The following is a 23,656-nucleotide window of genomic DNA, read 5'->3' as shown; positions in this document are numbered from 1 at the left end:
AATTTTCGAGTTGTGAAAATATATAAACAATTAATATATATTTACGGCCTTTTCTATTTTAATCACTTATCTAACCTATTTTGACCCACTTGTATTTTTTTTCTTGGTAAGTAAATTTTCATTAATAAAAAGAATGCACCAAGCCAATGTAAAATAAACATATATAGATGTAACAAAGCTTTGCAAAAGATCAACTTTGCACAGAGCTATATGACCATATGTAATACTGTACATAGCTTTATAACCCATATTTGACTAGGCAAGTAAAACATATCCAGATTAAGCATAAGTTATTTGTCCACCCTTTCAACCCCCCACCCCAAGTTAACTGAATCCAACTAAATTGGGATTAAATCCCAGATGAGTTGGTTTGAGACAATGCGCTGCTCTACATTGATTCCTGCTCAAGGTGACAGAGGTTTACCAACTAGAGCCCCTTTAGGACAGTGATTGTCATTAACTGAATATTTCTGTTTGTTAAGTAATCCGTAATTAATTATGTGTATGTCCCAACAATCTTCTTGCTAAAGAGAGCATAATTTAATTTAGGCTGGTTTACCTCCTTGTAGTCCTTTGCCAGCTATGGTCACAAGGTGACATTTATCCCGTGCGTAGCTGGAGGTTTCCCTCGTCACCCCGTCCAGCAAATCTCTTCTGATCTTCTTGTTCAGCTGGAACCTCTCCCTGGTACTATAGATAAGGATTTGATTATCCAAACTCTGGGCCGCAAGCCAATTCCCATTTGGATGTGGTGAAATGGAAGGCATAGAATGCATATGGGGTTCACTAATGTACTTTATAACAACAGGAATGCCAAATTCCCAAACCCGGAGGGATTTATCATCACTACAAGTTATAAACCTCCTATTATCATCCACAAATTAGATGTGATTATATTTTCTGCTCCAAGAAGCTGATCATACTCATCTGCCCAGAGTTCATATCCCACTGTACTATCTTCTTATCACTCATACCTGCCAAAAGCACATTCTGTTTATCCTCATCAGGATTAAGTCTCACCACATAAGGTACCTTCCCTGTATAAAATGTAGATATCACCTTTCCAGTCTCTGTTTCAAACTCAACACCTCAAGTATTCTTCAACAAATTAAATAACATTTAACTCAACTGCAAATATTTAACTGCAAAAGGCAAAATTTTTACACCAATATAAACATTGAACTTCAAGCATATCACATGACCCACCTTATGAATGAAATAGAAGCAAATGTTTTAAAACAAAAAGCACAAATTGATGCAACGCTTTCTCACTCAGAACTACACAGTACAATGTTGCAAAGTCAAATTTTATGATTCACAATGATAAATGTGCTTAACTACCAATTTTTTCTCAAGCTTTCCTCCTGCTCTTCTGGAAAAACCCATTTTCATCAAACTAAGCTTCATCAGACTCGTATTCATCAGACTCAGGCTCAGAAACCTATCATGAATTGTTGAAACTAAATTAGGATATAAAGATGAAACTGAATGAAGTTTAGAAAGAAAGTAATTAAGAAAGATAAAAGGGAGAGATACCGAAGAGTAGTCATGTTGCTCTGCCACAACCACATCCACAATATTATTCAAATAATCAAGTTGATCTTGCTTGATTTCCTCGGCTGAAGCAACCACAGAAGGACGACAACACGTAAATTGGATTGATTTCAATCCTTCAATTTCTGCAAACCCGCTAGGGATCTTATTCAATTTCTTGCATGAAAAAAGGGAGAGGTGCTCAAGTTTTGGGAAATGATCACCAGTGGCTTTCCAATCCTTGAGATCAGTTGGACCAATTTTCAAAACAATTAACTGGCAGAATTTGTCATCCTCCGCTAGCTCCCACAATTCACTTACAAAGGCACCACTTAACTTGAGTACCTCCAATCTAGGCAACTTGCAAAGAACATTAATTTTATTCCACTCAAAACAATTTCCTTCGAATGTTAACCTCTTAAGCCTTTTCAAGAAAACAATATGACTGTTAATCTGGATCCCGTTTGGACTAGGATATTGCCATTGATAAGCACTAATATTCAGTCTCTCCAGCTGCTGTAAACTAACAAGGTTCTCGATACAATCATTGAACTCTCTTATTTCACCGATAATCCGTATCTTCTTTAAGTTTGGAACATGTGTAAAGAATTCTTTTGTGCAATGTTTAGGATCCAAACAAGAAAGACTCTGCAAGTTTTGATGAACAAATTTGGGAGGATTTCCTGTAAGAAATACACAACGAAAATATTGCAGTTGTGGAAACTCCAAATAGTTCCTATCATCTTTACAAGTATATAGTGTTTGAAGATTCCAAGCCTTGAACAGTTTCAGAATATATTGATAACTAGGCATGGGAGGTAAACATCTCAAATGGATGAGATCCACAGTATTTTTGTACATCAACTCGTCAATAAAGAAGAATACTCTCAATAGCTTGAACTGTTCCAAGTTTAAGCTTATGTATTCTTTGGAAAAACAGAAGATGGACCGACAGCTTCTTGATGAATAAGATAGTGTAGTCACATCAAAATTTGATGATTGTATGCTTACCCAACGGAAGCATCTTTGTCGAAAATCTGAACCATTTTCTCGTACAACATGTAAAAGGTTCTCCTTTTCAGCTTCTTTCACACAAAACGCATGCAATAAATCATGCACTCCAAACACTTTAATTTTTCTTCCACAACAACTCCACTTGCTCACAAGAATTAGGTTTCGATCCATAAGTTCTTGTATGTACCTTTCAGCCACTACATCAAAGTTTTCATTCTCGGATGCCTTTGCAAGTCCTTCCGCAGACCATAACCTTGAAAGCTCATTAGCATTGATCTCATAATCTTCTGGAAAAATCCCTAAATATAAAAAGCATGCCTTTAAGTGGTGAGGCAAGTGATTGTAGCTTAGTGAGAGTACTTTTGAACATGTTGCAGCAATAGTTGTTGTTGTAGAAGACTCTAGAGCTTTTGCAATATTCTCCCACTCATTTAGTGTGTTGAGTTTGGAGAACAGTCCGGCAACTACAAATATTGCTAGAGGCAATCCTTTGCATTTTTCAACAATTGGCCTCCCAATTATCTCAAATTTAGCATCACGAGATTTACTTGCATTTTCACAAAATAAATTCCAACTATCAGTTTGATCCAATAATTGCATATGATGAGAAAAGTCATTGTCGGAGCTAGTATAATTTGCCACCTCTGCGAGGCGAGTTGTTAACAATACTCGACTCCCATTTCCATCATCAGGAAAGCAATTGCTAACATCATCCCATGCGTCACCACTCCAAACATCATCAACCACAATCATGTACCTTTGATGCCTTAAACTTTGGTAAAGTTTTAAAGCAAGATCATCATTAGTGGAGTTTTCTATGTTGTCTTGTTTGGAAATTGAATTAAGAAGACTTACAAGCATTTGCCTCTTGTTGTGAAGCTGTGACACAACAACCCACGCTCGCACATCAAAGTGGAGAAAAATTGATGGATCTTCGTAGATTTGTTTAGCCAAAGTTGTCTTACCGATTCCTCCCATACCTATAATTGATACAACTTTTTTTTCCTTAGATCCAAGTTCAGTTAGCAGCTTCTTGATTATCTCAAACTCGTCTTTTTTCCCGACCATTTTTTCCTTGGAGTGTGAAGCATGGTGGGAGGAAAGAAGTTGAGACCTTTGTAGAACATCATTGCCTGTCTTTCTTCCTTCTGCCTCGTCCCTATTCTTGATTTTCTTCAACGCTTCCTTGATGGCTTCTATTTCTTCCATTGCACTTTGAAAAACTTGACCAAGTTTCTCCGCATATCTATCCGGCTGTGGTTTTTCCACGTACAAATCGAGTTCGTCTTCCTCTTCCACAAAGAGATCTGCTACTCGGACTAAATATTCATCTTCAATATCCTCCTCATCATCATCATAAAGATGTGCTACTAGGAGTTCGATTTCATCTTCCACTCTGAACGCTAAATCCCTGAGCTTGGTTTCCAAGGGTTTAACTGCTTCAACACCATCCATATTGATTCTTTCCTCATCGAGCTGACTTATGAGAGATCCAAGCTCTTGGTGGAAAGATTGGATCAAGTCTTTGTTGGGAGAGATAAGATCATTGTCTAGAACAACTGGACGAGGCTTATACTGCAAGAACTCAAGCTCTATTGTTCTGAGAAGAGAAGCTACAGCTACACAAGCCATCCTTGGATCTCTAGATCTGTTTGCAACTTTTTTGATTGATTGATTATTGTGGGTAAGGTTTCACAGAATTGAAGATGCAAGTGGAACTAATATCAACAGGAACTTCACTGGGTGAAATTCAATATTGCAATTTTTTGTTAGTTACTTCGATTGTGTGTAAGCTTTCACAGAAGAAGCAACTGGAACTAATATCAACAGGAATTCAATAATAATGGTAGACACCCTCTATAATGCAATGCTATTTTTTTAATTCAATATTTTAATTCAAAGATAACATCAAAGCTTGTTGTTGGAAAGATTAAAAAAAAAAATGGTGTAGTTGTCGGGGAATCATTCATTGAATGACAAAAAAAAATGGTAGCTTAGGATTCAGTATGGTGACAAATCCAATAAATAATAAGATAATCATTTAATGACCTGTAATGTTTAATTTTAATATCACAACTATGATTAACATTCAACATTTAATTATTATTCTTTTCGTTCAATTTGATGTGTCTTGTTTGAAAAAGGCTAATATTTAATAAATGTTTGAATAGGTTTTTTGTGCCCGTTGGCCTATACTTCTAATCGGTGACGGTGAATAGTGAATTGCAGGATTATGTATAAGATAAGCTAATAGAGAGAATAGAGACCAGGAAAGGGGAAAAAATTCTTATTCATCCATCATCAGTTTACAAGAGGGGAACCATATATATAATATAAGTAATAATGACAATACTAATTATGATGACCGCTACAACGGTTACACAATAATGGCCACACTAAATAGATTATTTATAACATACACCCTCCCTTGGACATTATTTGTCCACGATCTTGCTTCGTTAAAACCTTTGCTAGGAAAATCATATGGGAAAAACCTAGACAAGAAAATAGTATATATATGGATCGTTTAATTAATATATGCATGCCTCGTTAAAAACTTCATTAGGAAAACCACGTGGGAAAAAACCTCGTTGAAAAAAAAGATTACATGATATTTATAAACTCATATATAGTACTAGTTACCTTATTAAAAACCTTAAACCTTAAGCAAATAAAATTAACAAGAAATAAATCATAAAAAAGTTTTAATTTATATCATTTTCTTTTAGTACTACTGACTCTGTTACAAGTCATTTCTGTAAGTTAAATCTTAAGCGTATAGGACCTTAGAACATATGATTTTCACATATACTTAAATTAGCTTTTAATGAATATACCTGGCTCCATGGTTTCACTGCAGATGCTTCAAATGGAGACTTGGTTTCTCCCTCCAGACCCTGAGCGTTCCCTTAATCTAAGAACTTTGATGGAGAGAGAACTTTTGTTTTTTGCAGAAGAGTTGGAGAGAGGACCAGAGTCCTGAGTGGTTGATAAACCATCTCACAGTTCCATCAACGTGAGATGATTATCTGAGCAGCTGAAATTGTTCCTTATATTATCTGACCAATAATAGAATTATTATTATTATTATTATTAAATTTAAATAAATATTTATGAGCCATAGAAAAAAATTATGAATGTGTGCTTTTGGAGCATTTTGGATGTGTTAGGAGTCAATGAAAACCAAAGATATGCTAAGAGGATGTCTAAAATGCTTTCAAGGAGCCAAATTTTTAACATTTTGATTGGATGCTTGTAATCAAGAATTTGAAGCTTGGATTCTAACATTTCAATGTTGTTCTTCCATTTTAGTAGATAAGTTTTTATTTCTTTCCATCTCCTTCCATTATGCCATTTATGCTTTATTCTTGTGTTCTGGTGATGTTTATGTTTAATATGTCTAAGTAATTAGTTTATGGACTTGAGTTAGGGTTGCATTATCTATTATGATACTATATTTGTGATTATTGCATAAAGGGGATTTTGCCTACCTAGAGTTCTTGAGTTTATGAAGGATTTGCATTTGTATCTTGTTAATGTTTGGTTTACAACATTCATTGGGATGCTTTTGGAGGAATTTTTTTCTATGACGAGATTTGGGTTCCAAGCCACTCCTTGCATAAACTTATGGAAAAAGTTTTCCATGAACCAAAGGGAGGAAAATCTCATTTTCCTCAAATTTAAGCAAAATTATTTCTTTAAAAAAAATTCTATCTAGTCGTTACTTTCTTTTGATATTTTGATAACCTTGGACTTGTATTTGTTTGTATGAACAAATGGATAAACTAACCAACATGGTCACATGGGGCAAACTATTTGGCCAATCCTCTATCATGGGACGAAGAATTAGTCTTCTAGCTGTCGGCTAAAAGAAAGATACCTTTGAGCAACCAAAAAAACACCACTCAAACTACTACTCCCTATTTTTACTCACTCAAAATTTAAATTTTTACATTTTACTTTGAAATCCACGAATAAATATAACTTATCATTTCTTACCACATCAAATAATAAAAGTGAGAAAATAAAAATTGAGACTTCCTGTAATAAACTCAGTGAATAAGCACCTTCCACTCTCTCTTTTCTTCTTCACTATTCTAACCTCCCCCTCTCTCTATTATCTGCAATTGCAACTCTGTTTCTCTGCACTGAAACTCAGTGCATTACAGAAATCTGGCCATTAATCAAGATTTTGAAATTTCACAAAAAATAGAAATATACAAAAACAAAAATCTCTCTCTACATACATACTCTCATTACTACACTAACTCCTGTAGATTCTTACAAATCCAACACACGCCAGATACGAGATGGGCAAAATGTAGGTGCATCCGCTAGTCAAATAAAAATTGGTATAACAAATTACAGTCGATCAAAGTGAATTTTGCACTTTGTTCTATCCTATTTTAGCCTACAACTCTTGTCGTCCAATCCACGCTCACGTTACAAACCAGTGCCAATAATACAGGAAAGAGTGCAATAGAATACAACTCAACAACTTCCTCGACAGCCTATCAGGCAATTCTGTATGGCGCAAAATTGATCATCATCAAGTATAGATAAAAGTGGATGCAAGCGAGGGCACCAAGTTAGGATTTATGTTTTTCTTCTAGCATGCACACATATGGAAGGTGTTTGAACCTGTAAATTGTGAGAAAACATTCGAGCTCATAAAGCTTTCTGATATATCCTCCACATGAGATTTGAAAATACACTGACAAATTCCAACTGAAGTGATCATTAATGAAGCTCTTCCGTGAATGAGATGATTAATAAAACAAACCACAAGCTTGGCATCCCATTGTTTAGTCCCTGCAAAAACCAAGGAGTTAAGTCACTTAGACAGGACTACACATAGACAGTTAGACACATACATGTAATCAAAGCAGCATTCCCTGCCTTGGCTTCGCATTTTGACAACGTTTCCTCCCACAAATTTATAGAAACTTTAAAAAACATTCCAAAGATGTTTCCCTAGTTTTAAAAATTTTTAAAATACCTTTTTCTAAAAGCAAACTAGTAAACAATTAATATGTATTCATATTTAAAGAAGCAAATACACACTTATATTTTTTATATTTATATTTTTCTCGCATTTCGTATCCTGTGTTTCCCCGTTTCCCATTTCCGTGCAACTTAGCCTTCAATAATTCTATCATTTCAGTGTGCACCTACTGAAGTTGACTATGATTTATAACAACAGAGGTTGGGCGGTGAAGTAAAAATGTATGCCCCAAACTTTCGCCTTTCTTGATTCTCCAGCTCTGCCTTCACTAGTGTCCCTCCTCTCTGTCTCTCTCACCTCTATCCCGATTCTTTCTCTAAGCCCTGCCCAATCACCTCACACAAACAAACACACAAACCCCTCCTGCTTTAACCTATTCTCTATTTCTTTCCACTATCTGCTGCTCATCTTTCCCAAACTTATTTCCCTTGTTGACAAACTCCAATTAATATTATGATTTGGAGTTCTATTTTACAATTACCTTACTATTTTAATCACATACAGCATGACATTATTTCCAAACAATGTTATTCTACAGCATAAAACAAGCATTTTAATTTCTAGTAGCACTTCCTAAAACCTATTGAATGTAGGTTGCAAGGAATTGAGGTAACAAGCAATCTTATCCAACCTATTTTGAGCAACATGTATTTTTGCTTCTTGGTAAGTAAATTTCCATTAATAAAAAGAATGCACCAAGCCAATGTAACATATATAGATGTAACAAAGCTTTACAAAAGATCAACCTTGCACAGAGCTATATGACCATATGTACTACATAGCTTTCCAACCCATATTTGACTAGACAAGTAAAAGTGTAAAACATATCCAGATTAAGCGTAAGTTATTTGTCCACCCTTTCAACCCCACCCCCCACCCCCACCCACCCCAAGTTAACTGAATCCATGAAGCACATCCAACTAAATTGGGATTAAATCCCAGATGAGTTGGTTTGAAACATTGCGCTGCTCTACATTGATTCATGTTCTCCTTGATATCAAGGTGACAGAGGTTCACCAACTAGAGCCCCTTTAGGACAAGAAAGGTACAGTGATTGTCATTAACTGAATATTTCTGTTTATTAAGTATTTATTAATTATGTGTATGCCCTAAAACAATCTTCTTGCAAAATAGAGCAGAATTTAACCTCCAGAAGTATTACAAGGATAATCTATCTAAAGCGACATCTATTCTTCTAAGATGGTCAGACCAACATGTATTACAACAGACTGTAATAATCAGAAGAATTTTTTGGGGTCTCCAAAGCACACTTCTTAGAGGTGTTCCTACTCTAACTGATCACAGAAGTTAAAACATAGAACTATAGAAGCAATTCAATCTACAATTATTTCCTTGTGTTTTATGAGAATATGAGTGATACTATTCCCCAGGTAAAGAGTTGAGTAGCATAGAGTTTCCAAATTAAGAATCCAAATTCAATTATAAAATTAATAGATAGAAAAGCAGAGGAAGTTAGCTGCCCCACTACATTGTGATTTAAATGAGCTTATGCAGTAGGCAAAATAAGAGAAACTAATTTGTGATCTTGTATAAGTAACGTCGTAGAATGAATTAATTAGTTGCCATTACTTATCATAACAGAAAGGGGGTAACCCCAGCCAAGTTACTTGGCTAAGGATACAAACTTGTAATCACAAGGTCAGAGTTCAAATCCAAGCTTTCTTGGTTTGAGCCAGTCAGTTATGGGCAACCTAGGCTGGTTTACCGGTTGCATTTAGTGTTTGCTAACTACTGTCCAATGCCACAACAAAGAAATATAAAGATGTAATCATCATATAAAGCACTATATCATATTGTATAAGGGATGAGATCTATTACCAGTATTTGATCAAGCCATCCCAGCCACAGGTAGCAACTTTACTTTGCTCCAAAGGATGCCACTCAGCACCAATGCATACCCCATCATGACACTTGAGAGTTCTGAAGACTTTGCAACTCTTCCAATCCCAGAACCAGCATCTACCTTCACCATCTCCTGACAGGACAAACCGCCCATCAGGTGAGAAATTAACCTGACAGGCATACCCAGCTACAATATGTCCAGCAAATCTCTTCTTCTTGTTGAGCTGGAACCTCTCCCTGGTGCTATAGATAAGAATTTGATTATCCAAACTCTGAGCCGCAAGCCAGTTCCCATTCGGATGTGGTGAAATGGAGGGCATAGAATGCATATGGGGTTCACTAATGTACTTTATAACAACAGGAATGCCAAATTCCCAAACCCGGAGGGATTTATCATCACTAGAAGTTACAAACCTCCTATTATCATCCACAAATGTGATTGTATTAACTGCTCCAAGATGCTGATCATACTCTTGAGTAATCTGCCCAGAGTTCATATCCCACTGTACTATCTTCTTATCACTCATACCCGCCAAAAGCACATTCTGTTTATCCTCATCAGGATTAAGTCTCACCACATAAGGTACCTTCCCTGTGGAAAATGTAGATATCACCTTTCCAGTCTCTGTATCCCAATACTTGATATTTTTGTCATAGCTAGCAGTTAAAAATTTAGTTCCATCATTGCTAAACCAAATATCTCTCACCGCCTTTGAGTGCCCCATGTAAGTCCTCATGCACTTGCCTGAATTGAAAACATCCCAAATCTTCACCTTGGTGTCCATTCCAGCAGAAAGAATCAAATGGCCATGCTTGGGGAAGAACCTAATAGCTGAAACTCCTTTCGTGTGGCCACTCCAAGTATGCACCAATCTCTTTGGAATATAACAATGATCATTCTGTGGCTTGGCATCCTTAGGAGGTGCAATCCATGACCTACCCTGATAATCCCTCTCTTCCTTACCATGAAAAGTACTCTTCTCAACCAAAGCCTCTCCCTTTTCTCTTTCACCTTTCTCCTCGCCCTTCTTCTTCGCATACTCTTCAGCATACTTCTTCTGCTCCTCAGTCAGCTCAGTTTGCAAACCCTCTTTCTTCCCAGCCCAAGGGCTCTTCCTATTCTTCCTCAACCACGCCTCAGTGGCCGGATTGTCCACTTCAGTCATATCAACATCCTCTTCCTCCTCCTCTCCCTGCTCATTCTCCATCATCTCCTTCTTCTTCTCGAGCTTCCTCTTCTTCTGCTCGTGCTGCGGTATATTATACACCGAAATTGCGTCATTCTTCTTCAAAACATCCATATCCCCTACATAGTGATTCGCGGAAGGGTCAAATGCATAACCGTATTTCTGAAACGTATTATACTGCTCGTCGAACACGAACGGCTCAATAGCAGCGTTCTCCACAAACCCCAGCTTGTGATTGCGGAGGCCCTGCGCGAGGCCGTCCTTCGCGTAAGGGTGCGCGGGGCCGTAGATTGGGGCCCAGAGCTGGTCATAAGTGGGATTATACGACACCGTGTGTTGAGTCGGATCCAGGGGTTTCGAAAGCGCCCGAGCTGCGCCGCCGGCGACTGTTAGGGCCAACATGGTGTCGTCGACTTTCGGGGCGGCGGATTTGGACGTGAGCGACATCCGAACCGGGGATGAATCCGGAGAGGAGTGACCCGAATGGTCCAATTGTTGGGAATTAGGGCTTTGGTTGGAGGATTGCGGTTTTTCTTCGGATTTCTGCTCTTGGTTGTCCATGTCGTCGTCGGCATACGAGCGTAAGAGATCCATGATTGGAGAGAGAGATTGCGAGCGAGCTAGCGAGAAAACCCCAGTGACAATTTGGTGTTGATTTTGGGGTTTTCGCGGCCGTACGGTGTATGTATAATGTATAGCACCGCCGCACAGTAAATCCAGGAGTTAATAGTGGTAAGGCTAATTGTGATTGATTTTCCAAATTTTGATCAACGAAACCCTACTTGTAGAATTGGATCATTCAATTTGTCAATTAAGGGAGAGTAATCAATAAAAAGGGATTTTACATACTTTTAAATTGATAAACTTTTATAAACTATATAATAAATTTTAAATGACACGTATAGAATCTCTTTAAACTTTTAATTATTTTTATATTTTTTTATTTTAAAAGTTTACAGAACCTATTAACTTTTTTTTTTAATCCAATAGGGGTTTCTCATTCATGAATATTAATAATTAAAATATGAATTCAATTTTGATCATGTTGTTGGTTTGGTTTCTTCTTGGTTTGAATTAGTAAGTTATAAGCAATATAGGTTGTGTTACTTCCTTATGATCATTTGTCGTTTAGAGTCACAAGATAAAATTTACCCATTGCACGCTCTCGGATAGTGAATACTGATTTTTCCTCGTCACTACAAAAAATAAACTTCTGAAAGATATGATATAATGGCGACTAAAGTATTAAATTGTGCCACTTTGATAGTTAATCCCTTATTGCCTCCATATGGCGACTAAAGTATTAAATTGTGCCACTTTGATAGTTAATCCCTTATTGCCTCCATAATGGACTGTGGAGGCTCCTCTATATAGAAGGTGTTGGGGCATAGCTACCATGACTTTGGAACAAATTCAATTTCTTATGAAAACTTGGAGATACTCGTTTAAATGTCACCAATAGATTATAATTGTTATAAAACAAATTTTCGTATTCATATCATCATATTTCATGTATCATCAAAATGCATTTCCTTGTGGGATCATCATGTTTTGAGTATAGGGAACCTTTTGTATACACGCACCCGAAACATGATTTCCTCCACATACATCACACCATTAAACAAAAGTTGAAGCGGTATTACACCATTGACCTTTATTTTAAATTGTAGCTTGTTCAAAATTGAGCTTGTCCAAAGCAAGCCACGGGTTCGAATATGATTGAAAGCATGATGTGCAAATCTTGTCATTGAAACATAACACTATCTGTTATGCAATATATAAAGAAATAAAGTTGTGTTTTCACTACTACCCTTGATTATTTGCTTACCCAAGACCAACACTTATTTGATAATTTTTATCAATAATTGCGCCATTGTATGGAAGACTATGGTAATGAATTGATAATTTGTATTTCTCTTTATCCATGGTCGAAACTGTGTATTATTGGGAGAGAATTTTAAGATGCTTAATCAAAATATTTGAAATTTTCTAAAACAAATACTTTGAAGTTACTCGTGTGATACTTATTATAATTTCAAAATATAGTTACTTTATACTTTATAAACATCATGTTCTTTTGTATCTTTTGGTAACATTGCAAGTGTAATTTGTTATTAGCTAATCGTTCCATTGAATTTTCAATTCATTTGATCTTAAATAATGTGGGGATGAAAAATAAATAACTTTATAGTGTAATTTATATTAAATTAAAAATTTAAAGGTGTAATGTAATTAATAAATACTATGTGTCTATATGATGTATGTATCAATAATATCAATGAAGTATGTAAATATTACTTAGCAGTTAGCACGTTATTTTACCCTCATAAAATTTTATATATCAATACTATTTCTTAATATGACACTGAAATACTATTCAATAAATCATTTCCATTAAAAGTCATAAATTAAAGGGTGCACCATTCATGTTCCAACATAAAATGATAAAATGTTGCATAGAATGGTACTTTAAATGAGTTATTGACATAAGCATATTTGTTTAATCTGCCACCGTCCATGTCATGTCATTCTCAAAGATCCAGTGGCACACCTCAATCTTACCCGGACCGGACCCAAGTGCCAAGAAGGCACCATGCGTGGGGCCCCAAGATGACGTGTCGATGTGACAAATAGCGACACCGTGGTTGATCTTGTCCTTGGTTTTCGGGTCCAAAATATCCGCTTCGTAAAGCCGGACTTTAGGAACCGAATGACAGTAATAGACTAGGTAAGGGAAAAGGCTTTGGTGACACGACACTGATTTGGTGAGTTTTCCACCGTTGATTCCTTTGACCGATCCGATCATGATGTTTTGTTTCGCCCCCACGGTGGTTTCCGTCGTCCGAACCACCACGTTCCGCCCCAACACGACGGTGGCGAAGTCAATCATGTCCTCCACGGAGGTGACGCACCGCTTGGTCTCGCCTGGGCTCGACGCACGCTCGCACTCGGCCAACGTGTTAGAGAGAATCTTAGCCATGCTGGAGCCCTCGACGGCGTGGAAAATTTTCTCCAGTTCGCCGATCTCCGCGGCGGAGAACGGCAGTTCCGTCGCGATATTCCGGGGCAAAAATGACCTTTTCGGCATTTTATCCCGAATATCGGGCATCGGCATAACACTCCCACTCTTCAACATCTTCTCTCTAAAAAACTTCCCGGGCTCCACCCACCTGTTGTTATTTACCATTTTGCCCCCGGCCGCTTCCACCGCCGCTGTTACGGCGGTGGTGTTCACGTAGCCGGCGAATGTGACGCCGGTTTTGGCGTAGTCTTTGAAGGTGTTGTTTACGCCGTATCCATTGAAGGTAACTCTGTCGCTGTCACTATAGCCGGAGAATTTATCCGTCCCTTCGTTGTAGGATTTGCCGTAGTTCACGAAACCAACCTCGGCGGCGTTCGATTTTTTCCCGTAGGATTTGAAATTATCGGCGCCGACGTTAGATTCCTGACGGTAAGTGTTGAAAGTGTCGACGGGGCCATTCCCTTTGGCGCCGTAATTCTGGAAGGTGTTATCCGGGTTGTTTCCGTCAAAGGCATATTTTGTGAAGGTGTCGACATCTCCGTTACCGGACTCGCCGTAGTTTTTGAACAAGGAATCCATCACGTTCGAATTATTGCCGTAGCTAGTGAACCCGATAGCGGCTCCGTTCCCCTTTTTCCCATAGCTCGTGAAATTTTGATTCCCGAAATTGGCGTTTTCCGAGTAGGATTTGAAATCCTGTTTCCGGCCATTGGTGTCGTCGGAGTAGGCAGTGAACCTTAGATTCGGCTCGTTACCGTTCTCCGCATATTTCGCGAAATCGCCGGCGCCGCCGGCCGTTCCGGCGCCGTAGGTGTGGAAGCTCTGGTCGACGACGTTGCCGCCGGAGCCGTAATTGGAGAACCGATCAGTATGGCCGGAGGAATCGCGGCTGTAGCGCCGGAACGTGTCGACGGGGAGGTTCACGTCGACGGTGTAATTCTTGAAAGAGACGGCGCCGGCGGAGCTGTGGGACCCGTAATTCGTGAAATTCTGGAACTCGTACGAGGTGAAATTGGCGTTGTCGTCGTGCTTGCTGAGGTTTGGGGATAAATCGGGGAAACAGAGGAGGTCCGCCGACGAGCAAAATTGCGGCAATTGGGTGGCCAGGGAGTTCCGATCCGCCTTCGCGATCTTGGAAAAGACGGCATACTGTGCGGCGGTCAACGGCGACGCCATGTTGATGAGAAACCACGGCCTGGGAAGGTCATTGGAGATCTGTTTATTCCAGTAACGAATCAGATAAGCCTTCGGCGTGAAGGGGCTATCTCTCACGGCCACCTGCCACCATAACAACGTACAATCAGAGAAAAGTCTATACTAATAAAATATGGTGCACATAATAAATTGAGTTTTGCTACAAATCTATGCAAAACTAAAGTAGCATTTTTCATAAGAAAAGGATAGTATCATAAAAAAATATTTAGAGATAAAAGAAACATAATGTAAAATTCATTGCACAACATAAAATTTGATCATAATTTTTAAATTAGATATAATAAGTAGGATCTTCAATTCATCCATGCATGAACTAATTACTACCAAATACCAATCATCAATTCTCTCATGATTCTTCTTTAGAAAAAAAAAATATAAAACAGTTTCTTAAACTTTAATTCATGCATGCACATTATAAGACATGAAAAAGATAGTTTTCTTTTTGAATGGTTAACTACAAAATATCCTGGATAGACTATAAGTTTAAGCTCATATCATACTTAGACTGATCTTCTTTTACACCAGGTCAAAAAAGTTAGAGTTTTATGCAAGCGTATATAACCAAAAACCAAATTCCATAGCCGTAGAAATGCATGTATAATTAGAAATGTATGATCTTGAACTCTAAGTATATATACAATGTTTGATTCGATTTCTGTTCAATCACGCCCATTTATCAAAAAAAATACATATAATTATATGAAAACACACACACACGTATATATAAAGATATAACTCATGAAAATAAATCAAAATTCAAATTATATATGAACACTAGTGTATGATCGATGGATGATAAATTAAAAATTGCTATAAATTTCATTCCGTAGAGTTTACAAAGTAACAAAATAGGGGCATTTAGATAAGAACATAGATAATTAACAAAATTAAACCAAAAAATCAAATTACAAACATTGAGCATACAGATAATGGATGATAAATCTATCATATTTATACTAAACAAATGCGAATATATATACTAAACAAACATAAATTATGAACATTGAGTGTATAAGTGAGTGACAATAAATAAATATAAAACATAGCCACTTACAATGGGAGATGGAGAAGGCAAGCACAAGAAAAGAAGAAAGAGGCAAAGAGGGAGAGAGTGGAGGTGCATTATTGTTATTCAATTCACCTATCTAGGTAGAGAGCTTGAATTGTGTAAATTGTGAGAGTGAGAAAGAGAGAGAGAGAGAGAGAAGGGGAGAGAGAGAATATAAAAGGTGTAAGATGGAATTTCGGTATGTTAGTTATGAGACAACTTTATAGTGAGAGTTTTGTGAGGGGTGGAAGAGAACAGTTGAGATGATGGTGGGAGGTAGGGTGGTAAATAGTAAATAGTCAATGCTAGGAATACAGATTTTGTAGGTTCTGTTAAAACCTAAAGTATAACTAAGTGTTATTTTTAGAAACTAAAATAATCAATTTCCTAGAGGGTATAGAAGTAATAACTTCTCACTTTTCAAAAAATCCTTTGATATGTAATTGTATTTCATGGAAAAAATTAGTTACTCTTTAAAAATATAATTAAAATCTTAGGTGTATATGTTTTAGAATTTAACTATTTAATAAATTAAAGAAATGAATTGAGATATAGAATTAAAATCATATGAGAATAATCATGTTAAAAACAAATTTTGGTTTAACATTCGCTACCTATTGATCTAGGAAGACCAATAGCTCTAAAGCAAGAAAAAAAAATTGTGTAGTAAATGTACATTATTTGAATATAGAAAATACATTATTTTGTATACTATCAAATAGAGTAAATTCAGTATATAAATAATGTATGTGCTTTTGGTATATTAGAAATGTACATTTTATTCATTTTTTTTTTTGAAAACGTACCTTTTATTCATGATTCATAGAATTTTTGGGTCCATTTTATAGTAGTAGAAAAATGATCATATGGGTTACTCAACTAAAATATAATTAAAATCTTAGGTGTATGTGTTTAAAAAAAAAAATCACATAGGATAGTTAAAATACGTGTAAGGCACTAGAGATTGCAAATTCAATACCTATAAGATATAAGATTTGAAAATATTGATATGTCAAAAATTGATTAAATTTGAACCTCATCCTTGTTCTCAAATTTTCATTGAATTTATAGTAGTCGATATTCTTTAATTTGAAGACGTAGGAGATAAATATTTCAAGATCTTAAGATTTCTATTTTTCTTCTAAGGTGCAAACATTTCATGATCGGTGGAATCTGCAACATGTGGAATTGCACATATATAACGTTTCATAATCTTTTGTTTCTCCCTCTTCTTTTCATTTTTCTTTCATGAATATGGGAAAATCTCAAAAGGAATTAAAAAGAATTGCACCCACAAGTATAAGATATTAGGAGTAGCTTAATTAGTAAAGAGATTCCCCCATGAGCTTGTTAGAGAAAAGAGACACACAAGCTTTAGATCCCACATTTATGAAGCAATGGCATTTTTCATCATTTTTGTGAGAATATGATATTACTCATCATCAAACCATATATTCCCTCCAACAATAAAACCCCATCCCACCATGAACTAAGAAATGATTCTCTTTTCATCTTTCTATAAGCAAAGGTACGTTGGACCAAACATTTTCAGATTGCTTGTTACAAATGCAACATCATTCTTTTGGATAAATCTTGAACGAATGATGTTTGGTTTGAGCCTGTTATATCTTGGTTAGGGTTAGAAACTCTTCGCTTCGAGCCTCAAAAAAATTAATTGAATTATGTTCAGTTTTCATTCTACAATTATTAAGTTATTTCTAGACATATACATTTAGTTTCTAAATATTATTTTTGTCACATTTGGTGCACAACTTTTATTTTATCACACCTTTTAACCAAATTATCAATTAAAAAAAAAATCAAAACACATTAGACTTGTAATTCAAAATCATACATTTTCACCCCCAAAAGCACCGAGGTGTTCAAGCCGGCATGGTACTAGATGATTTCCAATAAATTTCTATTGTAGATTTAGTTTTAAGGAATAAATGTGGCCAAAAAAAAAAAAATTGTGCATCAAATGTGACCAAACATGTTAGTGATCTAATAGTCATTGAAAATAATTCAAATTAATTTTTGAGAAGGATGTATAAATCTCATATTTAGAAAATATGGCAAATTATATTGTTGCATGGTGAATCTTAGTCTAAAACGATGTCAACTAGTGCATCAGGTTTAAAAAAATATCCTATACTGGGGGTGTTGGCAAATAACTGTTAGTGGGGTTTGACTAACTGATAATATTAGCTAGTTGTAGAAAGATAAGTGTGAAGACAATTTCAAACTTTTATGAAATATATAGAGTGATCTTTCTAGAGCACTCATGAATCCTAAGGTATAATTGGTCGAAAGAAATTTGACTATCACAAAACCTGAACAATTTCGAAGTTGGTATGTATCATCAAATTCAAAATCAATTTAGTTTGCGAGTCCAAGAGTTGTTTCACTCTTTGAAAGATAAATAGATAATTACTCAATGCCAATATGTATTAGTTCAAGTTAACCAACACTAATACCAATGTACCAACAACGGAAAGATAAATAGATAATTACTCAATGTCGATATGTATTAGTTCAAGTTAACCAACACTAATACCAATGTACCAACAACGTACAAAAGATGTTGGTTAACATGTGTCTACAATTAGCATATTCATATTCAAACTATTACATTTTTACTCACTCAAGTCTCTATATAACCCATAATTAAAAACGTTTAGAATTTTCATTCAATCTATTTTCATCAATCCAGAAACAACTTAAACTAGTTTGCCACCTAAACACACCAGTAATATAAAATATTTCTTTAGGGGTCTTTATGAACACCAGTCTTTGCCCATATTCTCTAAAGAGTCTAAGCACAAAGTCTCTAGTCTAGCAAATAAATGTTTCATTAACTTCCCAATAAACAAAATTAAACATCTGATAATTCTTGGTTGGCTTTACTGTCCCTGTATGCACTTGAAGAAAGTATCATAAGAACTAGATTGAATCTTAATCATGGTGTTGTAAACAAACGTTTGAAACAGACTGGCATTACAAGAAATACATAGTAGAGCAATTGAAATTTCTACCGAATTACCCAAAAACATTCACCTGTTCAAACTCGATAAGCGATAAATTGTTATCTTCCTTCACAGAAAAACTCGCAGGTTCAGTAACTTCAATGCGACCCCATCTATCCACTGCGAGCCTCATTGATCCCTTGAACATATCAATTTTTGCATTACGCAAGGTTAGTGTAGCTCCCTCGGTCATCAGGTCCACTGCACAAAAAAATCTTGTTAGAGACAAGTATATTGTAGATACAGGGGGGTTAATAATACTTTGATAGTCCCACCATTCATGCACATAGTTAATCCACAAAGAAGAAAGACATGTCAAATACAGAAAAGTTCACCAGGTGAGACATATATACGTCTTAATTGTCGTGTGTTGAAACTTGAAAGTGTTTGCCATTGATATTCAATGGTGGTGGTTAAGCATGGTGTGACTGGACAATACACATTTGTCACGTATCCAGAAATATCGAGACAAAGCAATATGTCTCACCAGTTCAATGAAGTTAGCTGTCTACATAGTTGTATCCCCATAAAGATTCAAAGAAGAAAGATTTAACTGCTTGTCTGTACATGATTCCTCTTTATCATTTCAAAATCCAAACCTAAAGGCAATCAAAGAAGAAAAGGCTAACTGCCTGTCTGTATATGATTCCTCTTTATCATTCCAAACCTAAAGGCAACCAAATTAACATGTAAAGATTCAAAGAACAAGATCCAGTGCAGCACAAAATGTCTTGCTCTTACTTTCCCCAATAAAGAAGAATGTCTCACTCAAATCAATGACTTTAGATACCTATACAAAAAGGGTTGAATTTCTAAACTACTTGGCTTTTCCGCTCTTTCGTTCAAAGTACCCTAGTCAATTGACAAGATACCCCATCTGTATTTCCTTCAATCTTACCCCCCAAAAAATAATCTTAACAGCCATACAGTAAATTGAAAACAAGCAACAGCACGGTCTGAATTAAGGTTCCTGAAATCAAACATGGCAATTATATTGGCCTCAAAGAGCCCAAATCATAATCTGAGTTGCACAAAATTGCAATTGTTTCTCTAACAAAGTTCTAAATCTCCTAGCCATACAGTATTTATAATTCCAATTATTTTAACCACCACACAGCAAATTAAAACCAACCCAGGCTCAAACCAGTACTTCTAACTTAGAAAAGAATAATAGGTTCAACAAATCAAAAATCTCAAACGGAAAGAAAGGATATACCTTGCTCATGTCTAGCAGTGAAGATGATGATTCCAGTTTCATCACCAACCAAGCACTCAGCTAGTCGCATCGGACGATTTAGATTTCCCTTTGGAACTACGGTCTTCGCACTAAGAACCTTCACCGTTAGATTGAGCCCGCTAGCCATTGGCCGCAGCTTCTCAACCTTGACGAACACTGGTTCATTCTTCTTCTGTTCAGCCATTGTTATCCACTAACAAAATCAGCCAAACAAAGAGTATGGATCAAATCTTAACAAATCCATTTGATTAAAATAAAAAATTAAACTGTAAACAGACTACAATTATGCAAAGCCGATCAATCTGCATTGAAGTAACATCTCCACATAGAAATCGAAAAACAGATAAATTTGAAGTTAAAACTTGTACCTCGAAAAGAAAAACCTTAATTAGATTATGAATAACTGTGAAAAGAGCTTGTGTTTTATTTATGAAATTATATAATTAAACGCCTGTGAATCATAAAAACTAGATAATTACCGGAGTTCCTGCTAGGGCCGAGATAAGAGGGATTTTTTCTTCGGGGAAGAGGATGTGAAATGTCAACGCAAAAATATGAATTAGGTTTTGCGCCGTTATACCCCAACCCTGGCCCCACGAACAACTCATTTAGTATATTAAAAATATTTTTTTTTGGTTATGATCCATACGTGGATTATGATTCGTACAATAATTTGCCAGCAACATGTTGGTGGCACAAGGGATTTGCCCGACGGAGCAAAATATTCGTGTGATAGTGTGTTTAGAGGGAAAATGATTTGAATGAACTACAAATTTTTTTCCAAAATGATCCCTCGACTATTGCTCATTCTCAATTTTGCATTTCGACTTTCAATTGCACCTAATGTGGTCCCTCGACTTTCAAAAACTCACCCAATTTGGTCCTCTGTTACATATTCCGTCAAATTAGTGTTAAAATAGTGGATATTTTCGTCCATTTACCTATTATTAGCCTAATAAACATTGAGAAATAGTTGAGGGACCATTTTGAGAATAGTCAATGGACCATTTTGGGAAAAACTATTTTATTTATTTTATTTTTGTTTATTTTCATTTTTTAGACTCTATAAAATTAGAATTTCTATACATTTTTTTCTTACAAATATAAATAGTTAAAATCGCGCAATCCAACCTCAAAATTTTTAACTTTCTTTAGAGACTTTTCCCCTCTAAATATACAAACTATTCCTATGAAGTTTTACAATAAGTTCTGTAAATTTCATAAATACTCATATACTTCTTTTTTTTAATTATTATTTTTATGTTCATAGACAATCAATCACTATGTATCACATTAAATATTACTTTTACTATTGAAAATATTTTTTTTTTCAAGCGTAGACACCCAAAGAGTGTAAAATGTAGGGAAAATATTAGACCGAAAGGTAAATTTTTCTAGTAAACTTCTCAGGTGAGCCGAAAAGTAAAATCTCGTCAATGTTTCCTGTAATATTTTCTGTATTTGATTTCGAAGTAATTTAAATTTTATATTAATTTACATTATTTAAGATATTGTATGACATCTTTTATATGTTTTCCTCTTCTTATTTTTTTATTAATTATTAATTATTAAGGCAAGTATAATTTATTTTGTAATGTGGACACATTATTTTTAATAATTTTGATTTAATTAAATTATACCTTAATTATAAAAATCCTACCTAATAATTTTAGTATATTACACGGGACACAATAATTATTATAAATAATGTTTAATAATTGTCAATCTGTATTCAACAATAAAATTTATAGTTAATTTTTAAGTCAATCATAAAATCTTTTATGCTGTGGACACATTATTTTTAATTATTTGAGTTTAATAATATTATATCTTATTTATAAAAAAATCCAAAGTAATATATTTTGTACTACGGATGTGACTAAGAATTATTTTAATCGGTGCTTAAAAAATGAGTATTTATAAAATTTACGAAACTTATTGTAAATCTGCATAGGAATAGTTTGTATATTTAGATAGAAGGAAAAAGTCTGTAAAAAAGATAAAATTTTTTAGGATGGATTGCACGATTTTAACTATTTATATTTGTAAGAAAAAAAATGTATAGAAATTCTAATTTTATAGAGTCTAAAAAATGAAAAATAAACAAAAATGAAATAAATAAAATAGTTTTTTCTCAAAATGGTCCCTTGACTATTCTCAAAATGGTCCCTCAACTATTTCTCAATGTTTATTATGCTAACAATAGGTAAATGGACGAAAATGACCTCCATTTTAACACTGATTTGACGGAATATGTAACGGAGGACCAAATTGGGTGAGTTTTTGAAAGTCGAGGGACCACATTAGATGCAATTGAAAGTCGAAATGCAAAATTGAGAATGAGCAATAGTCGAGGGACCATTTTGGGAAAAAACTCAATTTATAATTTCATATAACAAAGTAACTTCTTATGATTTCAAAAGAAAAAAAAAGTAACTACTTATTGATTATTTTTTTTGGTAAGGACTACTTATTGATTATTAAAAAAAATTCATATTACAAGTTTAACTCCCAACGAGAGCAGTCTATTAATATTCTTGGTTTGAACTGATCAACTTTGTCGTAGTAAAAATGAGTGATGGTGAATGTACGGGTGTGAAATGTCGTTCCGCTGAAGATGGGAAGTTATGGCACGCAATATGCAATCACAAAACTATGCACTAGCATAAGAAGATCAACAAGAAGCTAAGCAAACGACAACAAGGTGAGACAAACACATATGAACAATAGATAAATACAAAATAAAGAAATATAACTCAAGTTAGGGGTATTACCATCTAGATGCTTCAACAACCTACGGAGTTAAAGAGAACAAATAACTAAGGAATTAAGTGGGAATGCACGTAACAATCCTAATCTAAAACCACAATTGTAAGCAAATAAATAAGAATTAGAGCAAGGATTGTCCCTCTTTCATGGTGTATCAATACTAGCTCTTTAAGCACATAAGCATTTTAAAGCCCCTAATTTTCCCTATTTGCATGGAAAGAAATTAGGTTTATGCAAGAGGTGGCACGAATTCATCACCCAACTCTCATTGAGACAAAAAATCCTGCAAATACATGCCAATGAATATGTACATAAAACATAAGCAAGTTTCAAACACAATACCCTCATAAACACATGAACCTAGGTTGGGGTTCTTCCCCTTTTTTACAATAATCACAACTTAAGCATCAAAATAGATAATACAACCCTAACTCAAGTCCATAAACTAACTACTCATGATTAAATAGCATAAAGAACACAAAAACACAAGCAATAAACATAAATCTTGCAAAAGAAAAGAGATAAGGTAAAAAAAAAGCTTCTCTATTAAAATTGGTGGTAGAATATTGAAACGCAAGCTTCAAATCCAAAATTACAAGCTTCAAAAGTGCTAAATAACATAAATCTAAGCTTAATCTAACCTAAAAATATGAAAGGAAGTAAAAGTGAGTGTCTAGGGTTCAACCATAAGTCAAAATTGAGTTGAAAATGCTCAAAATAAACTTAAATATAAACAG

At 35.3% G+C, this 23,656-nt stretch overlaps 4 protein-coding genes and 1 long non-coding RNA gene across 6 annotated transcripts; all 5 read right to left on the bottom strand.

The window, feature by feature from the left end:
- Nucleotides 1-1,118: 1,118 nt before the first annotated feature.
- LOC116003682 lies at nucleotides 1,119-1,992 on the bottom strand. The gene is made up of 2 exons (XR_004094696.1): nucleotides 1,537-1,992; nucleotides 1,119-1,441 (listed from the first exon to the last, which is right to left on the bottom strand). It is a non-coding gene; the product is annotated as an uncharacterized LOC116003682 (long non-coding RNA).
- A 166-nt stretch (nucleotides 1,993-2,158) lies between these two features.
- Nucleotides 2,159-4,224, bottom strand: LOC116004793 (disease resistance protein RPP13-like). Its single transcript, XM_031244963.1, has 2 exons — nucleotides 2,393-4,224; nucleotides 2,159-2,216 (listed from the first exon to the last, which is right to left on the bottom strand). Exons 1-2 carry the CDS (start codon nucleotides 4,177-4,179, stop codon nucleotides 2,159-2,161), a joined length of 1,845 nt encoding a protein of 614 aa, XP_031100823.1. The 5' UTR covers nucleotides 4,180-4,224.
- Nucleotides 4,225-6,721: 2,497 nt separating this feature from the next.
- On the bottom strand, nucleotides 6,722-11,351 carry LOC116004671 (pre-mRNA-processing factor 17-like). The gene is made up of 2 exons (XM_031244812.1): nucleotides 9,392-11,351; nucleotides 6,722-7,359 (listed from the first exon to the last, which is right to left on the bottom strand). Exons 1-2 carry the CDS (start codon nucleotides 11,194-11,196, stop codon nucleotides 7,353-7,355), a joined length of 1,812 nt encoding a protein of 603 aa, XP_031100672.1. The 5' UTR covers nucleotides 11,197-11,351; the 3' UTR covers nucleotides 6,722-7,352.
- Nucleotides 11,352-12,973: 1,622 nt separating this feature from the next.
- LOC116004313 (polygalacturonase-1 non-catalytic subunit beta-like) lies at nucleotides 12,974-16,054 on the bottom strand. The gene is made up of 2 exons (XM_031244303.1): nucleotides 15,894-16,054; nucleotides 12,974-14,902 (listed from the first exon to the last, which is right to left on the bottom strand). The coding sequence occupies exons 1-2, from the start codon at nucleotides 15,960-15,962 to the stop codon at nucleotides 13,103-13,105; spliced, it is 1,869 nt and encodes a 622-aa protein (XP_031100163.1). The 5' UTR covers nucleotides 15,963-16,054; the 3' UTR covers nucleotides 12,974-13,102.
- Nucleotides 16,055-18,718: 2,664 nt separating this feature from the next.
- LOC116004202 (uncharacterized protein At4g28440-like) lies at nucleotides 18,719-20,735 on the bottom strand. 2 transcript variants are annotated; one of them, XM_031244154.1, is made up of 3 exons: nucleotides 20,630-20,735; nucleotides 20,130-20,343; nucleotides 18,719-19,114 (listed from the first exon to the last, which is right to left on the bottom strand). In XM_031244154.1, the coding sequence occupies exons 2-3, from the start codon at nucleotides 20,332-20,334 to the stop codon at nucleotides 18,927-18,929; spliced, it is 393 nt and encodes a 130-aa protein (XP_031100014.1). In that variant the 5' UTR covers nucleotides 20,335-20,343; nucleotides 20,630-20,735; the 3' UTR covers nucleotides 18,719-18,926. The 2 variants fall into 2 exon arrangements, with proteins under 2 accessions (XP_031100014.1, XP_031100016.1); XM_031244156.1 differs by lacking the exon at nucleotides 20,630-20,735 and adding an exon at nucleotides 20,519-20,613.
- Between the last annotated feature and the right edge of the window lie 2,921 nt (nucleotides 20,736-23,656).

Source organism: Ipomoea triloba, chromosome 14 (genome assembly GCF_003576645.1).
Source record: "Ipomoea triloba cultivar NCNSP0323 chromosome 14, ASM357664v1".
Taxonomy (NCBI): domain Eukaryota; kingdom Viridiplantae; phylum Streptophyta; class Magnoliopsida; order Solanales; family Convolvulaceae; genus Ipomoea; species Ipomoea triloba.
This window is presented reverse-complemented; position numbering and strand designations above follow the sequence as displayed.